This window comes from Daucus carota, chromosome 6 (genome assembly GCF_001625215.2).
Source record: "Daucus carota subsp. sativus chromosome 6, DH1 v3.0, whole genome shotgun sequence".
NCBI classification, from domain to species: Eukaryota; Viridiplantae; Streptophyta; class Magnoliopsida; order Apiales; family Apiaceae; genus Daucus; species Daucus carota.
Genome location: NC_030386.2, coordinates 39290568 through 39301863, shown reverse-complemented (window position 1 = coordinate 39301863; position 11296 = coordinate 39290568). Strand labels below are relative to the sequence as shown.

Sequence of the window (11296 nt, the reverse complement as noted above, 5' to 3'; positions counted from 1 at the left end):
AACCTCAAAATGCGTGTAAACAGTGTACGTAAAAAATTCAGGGATGGAGTGAGTACTTGGCAAAATAAAATAAAATAATAATGTTTAGATCTACAGAATTAACATATTGACCCATATAATTTGACCGTTAGCAGGCTTGTTACTGCAATCATATAACTGGCCTGAAAAGAAATATCAGTCAAGTCCAGCCCATCACATGTCCAGTCCAGTAAGAAAACGCGCTATTGAATTGAGATGATTCTGTAATGCCGTTATATACCAGTAAGGTCCAGCCCAGCAGACATCCAGTCCAGCATGAATACACGCTATTTAAATTTTATGGACAGGAACCCAAATAATCTAAAAACCAAACATTGTTTTGAAATGCTAATATTAAACAAATTCATATAAATATTATGGACAGGAGCCCAAATAATCTAAAAACCAAACATTGTTTTGAAATAATATATTAATATTAAAGAAATTCATATAAATATAATATTTTTAATATCAATTCTATAAAATCAATTTTTATAAAAATTAAATATACATAAAATTCTGCAATTAAATATATTAACATAATAAGCAAAATTATTAAAAAAAATCCCTGTTCTAAAAGTCGGTAATTAATCACGATTAATCACCGATTAATCCTGGTTCTGTAGCTTGCCGAACTGATTAAATCTCTGATCAATTCAATTAATCTTCGATTAATCTTTGTTCCGCAACTTCACCGATTAAATCTGATTCCCGCTTTTTACAACACGGAAAAAAAAAAATGTGTAATTAAGACGCGTGGCAACAAGCGAGTAACACTTCTTCGCTGTCAGTGTATACAGAAAACGTGTATATATTCGGACCGTTAATTACACGAATACGTGTATATATATCAAACTATCACCGTAATCGATGCTTTGATCTCTGATGAACTCCCCACGGATTCACAAATATGTTTCGAACCTACAAGATTCTTGTGCGCCACAGAAACCTAAGCGAAGGGTTCAAGATTTGGAGTGATTTGAGAAGCGTGTCGAGCCGAGCGGAGAAGAAGCCGAGGAGAGTCGCCGCGCTGTGGGGCAACGGCGATTACGGGAGGCTAGGGTTAGGTAGCTTGGAGTCGCAGTGGCGGCCTGTGTGTTGCTCGTCGTTCGGTGATCAAAGTGTTTGTCAGATTGCGTGTGGCGGTGCTCATACTCTGTTTCTCACAGGTTGGTGTTGTTAATTGGTTTGTTTTGTTTTGTGATAACATAATGATTTTGTTAAAAAGGGTTTTCGCGATGTCCCGAGGTTTTGGGAGAATTGGTGACTTGACGGGTTTAAGTTTGGTTGGTGGGGGGGGGGGGGGGGGGGGGGGGAGGGGTTAATTTTTGATGTGGAATTGAATTTTTTGATAATCTTGAAATTTGATGCATAAATTTTATTTTATGTGTTAATTTTGATTAAGATATGCTTGTTTTTATAAAAGTTTATACACAATTGTAAGTTCAGTGGTGTGATGGTCTGCCGGCTACTGGCTATACCCTAAGTGGAGTACTGAAATTGAATGGGCAAAATTCAGAATTACGAGGGATGTGTATGTATGGGCTGAGCTTATAGGAGAATTTTTTTAGTTAATGCGACAATATTTGTAGACGAAATTGACATTGATGTATCTACTATTGTGTTCTGGAAGTTTGGGTGGCGCAGTCTGAAATTATGATAGATAGCTTGGTTTAACCTAAATAGGTATTATTTGAGAGTTTGAACATCAATATTTTACTATTTGGACTGGCCACCGAGACTTTTCGAGTACAATAGTGGATGCAACAATGTCAGTTATTTTTAGCTGGGAACATGTGCGAACTATTGTTCTGCACTTTTTTGCATTATGTTCTTCATTACATTTGTGTGTGCTAGCACACTTTGAATTTGAGATTGGTTTTTGTCCATGGGGAAAAATATATATAGAAATTTGAGGAGATTGATAAATTTTGGTACCGCTGCCTGCTTAAAATTTATCCTTTCTTTTTTGACAGAATCTGGTAGTGTTTATTCCACTGGGCTCAATGATTTTGGACAGCTCGGCTCATCAGATGATAGAAGTTATACAACTGTATGTTGTCTATTTAAATGGCATGTCGTTATCCTCTGGTCTTTCAGTGTTTTGTTATTATTTCTATCGTGATCTGTTTCCTGGTTTGCTTCAAATTGTTTGGTCGATTGGTTTGACGTATTGTCTCATTTTCAGGAAATTGAGAGGTTATAATATATTGTTTTTTAATAATTCATGATTGGTTATTTGTGAGGCTTCACGCTCTTTTTATGCATTTGTCGTCGATACTTGTGGATATGTAAAGTGAGAGAATACAATGTACTTGAGCCAAGACGTGTAAGCAAGAAACACACATTCTGTCCAATGTTGCTGTTTCATTCAACGAGCTCATCTCTTCTTGTCCCTAGCTGTTGTGCACTAATACGAGAAGGATGTTTGACGCACCGTTGAATTGTTTATATGAAAAACATGAATTTGTAGTGTGGAACCCGGGTTTTCTTACAAGTAACGGAACGTCTTAAAGTTTTTGAAACATTTTTGGCTTTCATTTCTTACAAGTTACAACATCAATTTCAGTGTCAAGTGTGTGTGGTTGAGATGAATATAGTTTGTAATGTTCCAAAAATAGACTGTTAAATTGTTTGGTGTTTTTATTGCAGGATCCAATTGAAATTTCTGGACTTCCAAAGGATATTATCAAAGTATCAGCTGGTTATAGTCATTCATCAGCCATTACAGGTTTAAAGTAAAACCACCCTAGGATGTAGTTCACGTGTCACAATGATAGGTGACTAGAGCTGTGTTATCATTGTTATTACTTTTAAATATATTTAGTTTTGCAGGCATAAGTTAGTAGCTCTAATATTCCATATTTAGTTTGTCATATCACAGTTTCAATTTTTAATATTCCAAAATATGCATTTTCTGCCACTCAATTGGCTATTCAATTTGTCTCCTTAAGTTGCTACATTTTCTACAAATTGATTACTGGTAATACTGATACAAAGATTACTGCATTAGTTTTCCAGGATTTGGTTTCATTAGTAATATAAATATTTCTAAATTGATACCTATAGGCTGGAGAAGAATCTTATTGTCATGATAAAACTTTCATATTTATCCATGTAATATCTTTGATTAGGAAGACATTACTTGTAAGTCCGTTATTAACTTTGTAATTTCTTGCAGTGGATGGAGATCTTTATATGTGGGGTAAAAACTCAAGCGGACAACTTGGCCTTGGAAAAAGTATGGACTAAATTCATGTTTTAGTTTTCCATTACTGATCATGGCTTTTAGGGGGTTTCTCTTTCTTTTAATTCTTTGCATAGATCATTATAGCTTTTTAACAAGGGAACATGCCATTTTGCTGAATGTTCTAGAAACGTCAATTTTGCGGGTTCATTTATATACATTATATATAAGATGTGATATCCTTCAAAAGACATTTCAGTGTTTTTCATTCTCTCAGTTTATGATGATTGATTAATTAGTAACATGTTTCCCATCATTTTTAGATACATGGTATTACAATCTTTAATGTTGGGCAGTGGCACTACGCTGAACTACATGAAAGCTCATAAATTATTATATATCTGCAGAGGCCTCCAAAATAATTTCTTCACCAACTAAAGTTGAATGCTTGAATGGAGTTCATATTAAAATGGTAGCATTGGGCTGTGATCACTCAGTTGCTGTTACAGGTTTGCTATCCTTTTTCATCTATTTGCCTTACTATTATATACTAGCACATTTAACCCATGTTCAGCATGGGCAGAGTATGGCTTTATCTAAATGCTGTATGCACTAATCTGAAGTTTGTATGGTTATTTTTACCTGCATCATAGGTGTAAAACATTTTTCTGTAATGTGAGAACAAAAAAGACAGTTTGTATTGGTCTAGCAAATTATAATGTTTGATGCTTTACATTTGTGCAACTTGCAGTTTGTCACCTCTTAATTAATACACCTCCCCCCCAACACACACACACACACACACACACACACACACACTTTTGACCAGGTAACTCAAAAACTGTACACTTTGAGCACTGTCTTCTGAAGTGCAAAATGCAAATGGAAATAATTTTAAACAAACATGTAACCAAGGTAATCACATAATTACTCACCTTCTTGATTATAATCATCAATCATCACGTGGTAGGGGATATTATTCTTTCGGTTCTTTATTTAGCTTTTCAGAGGTCAGTCGCTCTCTATTCAGTACGTAGCTTTTTTAGTATTGTTCGTGGCCTATTCTGGGAGTTTCACATCAGAAGCTATTACTGTATCAGCATCCCTGCTGAGTAGGTGACCATCGATGAGTTAACACCTGCACATATTTTTGAAGTAATTAATTATTGAAAAATATGTTCTAAATTCGTTGAGAGTGCAATTTAGTCGATTGAATATTTAGTGGATTTCCATTGAACTGAACAACCTGGCAACACCGAGGAACACTAACTTCATTCTCTTTCTTGACTACCTCTACCATACATAGCTTAAACCACCCCCCACATTACTTTTAGTAGACATCTGTTTTTCAGGATAAATTCTTAGGGTTGAGATTTCATTATTGCAATCTTTAGGATATGGTTTAAGGTTCCTGGTGTCCTGCTTTCTAAGTTGGGGTTGTGTAATAATATCCAGTAAGTTAGTTCGATGCAATGCTCTCGAATATTTTTTAGGGAACAAACACTACACACACACACACCCCTCTGTATAAAAGCTTTGAATCACTTTGTCAGGTAAGTTTAAGCAAATAATAATCCCAGACAGGTGCTTTCTTTATTATTTTATACATGGTAAACCACTACCGACTAAACTTTCAGAGCTTTGTATTTTTGCTAATAATACTGGCTCGCTCTGTAAATACAAGTTTCTTTAAATAATCCAACCAACATGATCATCCGTAAGATTCATATAGATTATATTATAAAATTGGTAACTAATAAGTATCAGAAATTGAAGGTTGTGCTTACTGCGATTCCGAGATTGTCAACTGTCTACTTGCTATTTGAAAAAACACAGTTTCGTCCCATAAAAACAGCCTCTATGTAAAATAATATTATCTCCGAGTATATTAGGACCTTCTGCACATCCTGTCTTTGTTGACTGTTGTGCAGTGGGTAAGACCTATGACCTTTATATCATTTCATTTACGTAAAATTCCAATCTCACACTCATAAAATTATAAAATTAGATTCCTGATATTGAAAAAGAACAATTTTATTATTAAATGTAGCCTTTTTTTGGGGGGGGGGGGGGGGATGGTGAGCATAATAAAATTGTCATAGCAATAATAACAAATAGTCGCATAAATGATGCCAGAACCCGTAAAACACAGAAGTGGGGGTCAGACTGGTTTTTAGGTTAAATGAATATGGTGGTCGATTGTAATTTTATCTTCCATATCTTTTCAGACAAAGGTGAGGCTTTAAGTTGGGGAGGGGGAGGATCTGGCAGACTCGGGCATGGACATCAGTCGAGCATTTTTGGTTTTTTAAGGAGTAGCAGGTTTTATAGATGTCTATCATTAGTAATCTTGTTGGGGATATCAGTATTTACTTTTACTTTCACGTATGGTTCATTAGAACTCTTGTTAGAACACCTTACTTCTATTCATTAAGTGCTTTGTAAAACATGCTCTGTCCAGTTTGTCTACTAATAAATGGGACTAGTAAGTCCGTTACCTCGGCTAAGCATATTTATCTCTCCTTTCATTGTATTTCAGTGAATATACACCAAGGCTTATCAAGAAACTTGAGGGGGTCAAGGTAGTTATGACTAGTATTTACTCTTGTTTAGTTTGTTATCATATGCGATATTGTTCTGTTTAATTCTATAATAAAGTTCCTAAGCTAATATTGCGACGCACTGCTGCTATACAACCCAGGTAAAAGCTGTTGCTGCGGGGATGATGCATTCAGCATGTGTCGATGGTACTTCAGTTCTAGTCCTATATGTTTTGATTTTTTTATTAATTGATGTTTAGCCTGTATATGTGATCTATTAACTCGGTGATTGTGCCTATAACTACAGAAAATGGCTCTGTCTTCATTTTTGGAGAAGGATCAGTCAAGAAACTGGTAAGTTACAGATGATGCAAGTCTTGAAGATTTGATAGGCCATGTTCTTGGTTTCATGTTTATTTGCAATTGCCTATCATGAACTATAAAAATTGACATATAGGGATTTGAGGAATCCAAGGTTGCTACTACACCGTCTGCAATTAACGAAGTTCCACACTCTGATGAAGTTGCATGTGGGGGTTATCATACATGTGTAATTACAAGTGAGTTTAATTATATATTGCAGTTACTTCCATCCTGATATGTATATGTGATAGTTGGGAGGGAAAAATGGATAGCAGAAATTATATTTTTAACTATTAACAATGAAGGTATTAAAATATATTTTCTAGAAGTTGATTGAATTATTAAAGTTAAACTTCTTGTTGCTTGTGGATATGGTATGAATTCCAGGCTTCTGCGATTTTTATCCACGTTTATTTCCTTTATCTTATTCTTGTTCTTCCTTTTGCCTTTTCTTTGTTCCTTCTTATAATCTTTAAATTCTGATCCTTAACCCATTCAATTTCCAAAAAAATTCATCTGTTCAGGGATATTAAAAGAGAAAAGGGGGTATTTTTTTGTTCCGTCCAAAGAAGAGAGGAATGAGCATTTGCTTTCAACAATTTTGAAATAACAGTTTTACGCCTTTGAACACGCATAGAAGCTTTGATGAATTCTCGATCTTCAAGAACCCACTATAATGTACAACAGATCCATATTGCTGTTGCTAACAAAACCAGAAAATCATTATTTTACATGTAAAGAAGCTTTTATATGCAGCTCAATATATTATTTATGAAGGTTCCTGTCTCAGTGTGTTATGGGCTAAATTTGAGAGTATTTAGCGAGGAAGGAGGGAGGACATTAGTTTCTTAAATGACATGTTTTCATTTTATTGTTTACTATTACAGTTCAGGTTTAAGTTATAAAAACTTGATGAGAAATCTCTTGGTCTTAATAAATTTGAGTATCGAACAGTTTTAAAGCCTGTTAATTCATACTGCTCAGTTGTTCCGTTTGGTGGATTTCAATTTTTTTTTTCTCTTGCTTGATTTAGTTCATTACAAATTATACTCAACATATTTGAAGTACAGAAAGTATGTTCTCTTCTTCAAACAACTTCTTTTAAAATATTTATTTTCCGGAATCCTATGTAATCTTTTTTGTGGTTTCTTATGTCAAATAGATGGCGGAGAGCTGTTTACGTGGGGCTCAAACGAGAACGGCTGCCTTGGCATTGGGTAGGTTTGTTTTGTGATATTTGTTTTAGCTTTTTTACATTCAGAGTCATATATGTGCTACGCTATAATATCTGCTGATGAATTCATTTTCTTTATCAGTTGCAGAGATGTTGCTCATTTACCTGAAAGAGTTGAGGGCCCACTAGTGAAATATCCAGTTTGGAAGGTTTGCAATGCTCACATACTGTGTATATCTTGGATTTTTTTATTATTGAATTCACTTTAAGAAAGGTCTAGACGTTAAAGGAGAAAATCAGTGGAACTTTTTATATGTACATACATTTGCATTAAGTTCTTTGTCTTCATGTTATAATTCTTGTGCAAATATCATTGGCAGGTATCTTGTGGTTGGAAGCATACAGCAGCAATTTCTGGTTCGTATGCCTGGATATTAATATACGCTTTATCATTTTCTACATGCAATAATTGTAGATATTTATGAAAATGGTTTACAAATTTCCTATTTTATTCAGAGAAAGGAACTTTGACCTCTATTTTATGAGATTTTTGTATAAAATACAACTAAAGGTACCTCAATTACTTGTATGCTCCCTGCATAACATGTCCAATCCTCTTACTAAATTTAGATTTTTCAATAAACTATTCAATTATATGATATTGATAATCCTGCTTCCTGGGATTTATGCTTTGAAAGGATTACTATGTTTGTCATTGTTCACATCAAATAATATTGGATAAGGCCTACCAACCTCCTTAGCCTAAAGTTTAGCGTTGCTTAGTAAAAGCTAGTGACTGAACTACAAGATTTATACATTTACTCATTCAATATCATCAATAATGGAGTTTAGTAAATAAAATGAAGATGTGGAGAACTTAAATTACTTATGTTTTGGGGCCAAGTACAAGATTCAGTGTCAAAAGTTCCAATAGTGTGGCTTATTCCATGAATACTGTCATTCGTATAAACTCAAATCTGCATTCTGAGTTGTGCCATATATTTTTGACAAGTCTGCTATACATATTTTTTGTATTCATAGTTTGCCAATAATCTCTACAGGAGGCAACATTTTCACTTGGGGCTGGGGAGGTTCACAAGGAACATTCTCAGTAGATGGTCATTCTTCTGGAGGACAATTGGTATGGTTCTACCTCTTTTTGACATACGCTGGAACATTATTGCCCACTTATGTACCAGTTGTATCAATATTTTCTAATCTACATCATCCACAAATATTTTGAAAGTCTTTTGAAGGCAGATTTTGTTGATAAATTAGGGCAATCAAGTAAGTCTAGGTGTTACTCAGTTTGGCAGAGATGTTTTAGTGTAGCATATTACTACTCATTGATGAAGTAAACAATAATATTATCTGTGCTGTTACCATAGTGCGTAGAACTGTAACTCAGGTCACGCGGGAAACTAGTAAATATCATCATGCAGTTTGCAGTTTCATTTTCTTCCATGTAAAAACAGCTATGTGGGTGAGAGAGTGGTGTTACGATTTGATTAATTACTCTGTCAATTATCAAGCCATCTTGTTACCCCAACTTATTTGTTTATATCACCCCCTGGATCAAGTGTTCTTATTTCTACTAATAAGCTTGGACCTGATAATAACAACTTCTCTTAACTTGCTAGACCCCTTGAATGTTATACCTGCTATTTAATCAACATTATTTTTTACTGCAGGGTTTGGGGGACGATATAGACTACATTGAACCCATGATGATTAGCTTCGGCACTAATGTAAAAGCATTGCAGGTATCATGTGGATTCAATCATACAGCTGCCATACTCGAGTATTTAAATTGACATAGCAGTTGTCGGCAAAAAAATCAGTTGATGGATTGGTGGTATATAAATATGTTGATATGAGTTACCGAGTTCTCTCACAATAGTGGTCACCTTATACATGAAGAACAGTCATTGTTGTATATTCGAGAAAGTTGTAAATGGCTAAAGCGTTATTTGTTCTATAGAGGAAGATGTAGGTTACAATGCCAATAATGAAGCCCTTTGGGAAGAAAAAATATTTTATGGCTGTTTCAAATATTTATGACAGCTTAAGCATTGCACATGTTAATACAAGTCGTTTTATTCTTAGTTCATTGCACATGTTAATACAAGTCGTTTTTTTCTTAGTTTATGCCATTAGATTTTAATGGATTTTAAGTAATCTGAGTTGAATACTATCGGATTTTGTAGTATAATTTATAGTTCTAATTAAATATTCCAAGATTTTGACACATTTTTTAAAATCGGAAGTGAATACACCCGGATTTCATACATGAAAAAAAATCCTCTAAAATCTCAATTGAACACAATCCTAAAAGTGGCTTAGATCCACAAGCTTGTTTTTCCGTTTACACTTTTAATTGGGTTCGTGATTGTAGTCATGTAAATTATGAACAATTTGCAGATAGAATCTATATATATGTTCTTCAAGCTGATTCAGTGATATATATAAACATAATTTTATTGATGTAGGTCAATTATTGTAATATTAACAGACAGACGAATCATATCAAGCTGGTAGTGTTGGAATACTCTGCTCATGCCAGAAAAAATTCTCTGGATCAGCCACAGTTTTCACCTGCATGAGTCTGCGAAAATTACTCTTGAAGTACCTCTTCCCCCAACTACTTGAAGTGTTGTTTCCTAGATCAAGATCAAGATAATTCACATATGCAGCCCTGGGATTCCTGGAAACATAAGGCCTTAAGTATTCATACAAGCTGTCGATCCATTTCAGACGCTGTGACGCATCTTTCTCCAGGAATACTCCTATATAAATCATGTACAATGTTCCAGCTCTATGAGGGAATGGAATTGCAGACTCCAGGATCTCATTCATTCTACCCCCATACGGTGTGAATTGCAGTAAAGCAGCTTCAGGAGCAACACTGAACAACATTTCCCACATCCCCTTTATGGCTTCTCTCGGAATTATGTTCCTTGCAAAGTCTGATTTGCCTTTGAAGTTAAACTTTGGCAAAGCAGTTCTGTTTAACATGATATCAGGTGATGTTCCAGCTGTGTGATTGGAAAAGAAAGGCCCTGACTCGATCCAACTCATCTCGGAACAATCTTCTGCCTCCAGTCCCAGCTCAGGAAATCTTTCGCGGATTAAGACAAGTAGTCTGTCTCTGGGACCAAGGTATAAAGACTCAAATGTTATCCTTATGGTTTTTCCATCTTGTCTAGTACTGGAATTACTCACTATGCTCTGCACATAACATTTCAGATCAAGATCTTTGGGAAATCGCGGAGCAACTTCTTGCCACCTGTGGAAAATATCTGCTGCATTTTCTTCTGAAGTCCTGACAATTCTGAAAACTGTAACAATTTCTGGAACAGAAACTAATTTGATCTTCCAGGAAAGGACTACTCCAAAACTCGAGCCTCCTCCGCCTCTTATAGCCCAGAAAAGATCTTCCCCCATTGTTTCTCTACTAAGAATTGTGCCATTAACATTTACAAAACGAGCATCAATCACATTATCAGCAGCAAGGCCATAATTTCGTGTCATCATGCCATAGCCTCCTCCACTGATGAATCCGCCAATACCTACATTGGTCCAAAGGCCAGCAGGAAAGCCAAGTGCACCACTCTTCTCCGCGATTCCACAGTAAAGTTCCCCAATTGTTGCACCAGATTCAACCCAAGCAGTGCCATCTTTCACATTCACCATGACTGTCCTAAGATTAGTCATGTCAAGTAACACAAACGGGACTCGTGCCACGTAAGATTGGCCCTCTGTTAACGGAGAAAACTGGTAGGTTAACAAAGATGAGGTTCGCAGCGTGGATCAAGATTCTTGTTGGCGAGAATGTAGGAAGTGGTTGGTTGTTTGTTATGGAGGCGGCTGCAATTGTAAGCAAAGGGTTCTAGATTGCTAACTGGAATAGCTCTCAAGAATGATCGATGCCCACAATCTGCCTACGTACCCCTATTTATAGGGGATCAAGCCGTTACGTAGTTCTTTCTCCTAAGAGACCCATGTGGGCCGGGC

The 11296-nt window shown here is 35.6% G+C and overlaps 2 protein-coding genes across 3 annotated transcripts; one reads left to right on the top strand and one right to left on the bottom strand.

Annotated features, from left to right (window-relative positions):
- The first annotated feature begins 797 nt into the window (after positions 1-797).
- LOC108228152 (ultraviolet-B receptor UVR8) lies at positions 798-9392 on the top strand. Of its 2 annotated transcripts, XM_017403654.2 has the most exons (15): positions 798-1187; positions 1995-2071; positions 2671-2749; positions 3200-3259; positions 3613-3714; positions 5434-5527; positions 5745-5787; positions 5907-5952; positions 6053-6099; positions 6203-6305; positions 7271-7325; positions 7425-7491; positions 7663-7699; positions 8344-8423; positions 8974-9392. In XM_017403654.2, exons 1-15 carry the CDS (start codon positions 929-931, stop codon positions 9094-9096), a joined length of 1272 nt encoding a protein of 423 aa, XP_017259143.1. In that variant the 5' UTR covers positions 798-928; the 3' UTR covers positions 9097-9392. The 2 variants fall into 2 exon arrangements, with proteins under 2 accessions (XP_017259143.1, XP_063935790.1); XM_064079720.1 differs by lacking the exons at positions 798-1187; positions 1995-2071 and having other exon boundaries at positions 2678-2798; positions 8974-9262.
- Positions 9393-9625: 233 nt separating this feature from the next.
- Positions 9626-11035, bottom strand: LOC108226358 (berberine bridge enzyme-like 24). Its single transcript, XM_064080699.1, has one exon. It carries the CDS (start codon positions 10994-10996, stop codon positions 9809-9811), a length of 1188 nt encoding a protein of 395 aa, XP_063936769.1. The 5' UTR covers positions 10997-11035; the 3' UTR covers positions 9626-9808.
- Between the last annotated feature and the right edge of the window lie 261 nt (positions 11036-11296).

Bases quoted from the DNA above. Each gene is read 5' to 3' on its own strand.
- LOC108228152 (XM_017403654.2), top strand. From the start codon at position 929: ATGTTTCGAACCTACAAGATTCTTGTGCGCCACAGAAACCTAAGCGAA. The intron at 1,188-1,994 runs GTTGGTGTTGTT...CTTTTTTGACAG, and splicing joins TCATACTCTGTTTCTCACAG to AATCTGGTAGTGTTTATTCC. The intron at 5,953-6,052 runs GTACTTCAGTTC...CTATAACTACAG, and splicing joins GCATTCAGCATGTGTCGATG to AAAATGGCTCTGTCTTCATT.
- LOC108226358 (XM_064080699.1), bottom strand. From the start codon at position 10,996: ATGACTAATCTTAGGACAGTCATGGTGAATGTGAAAGATGGCACTGCT.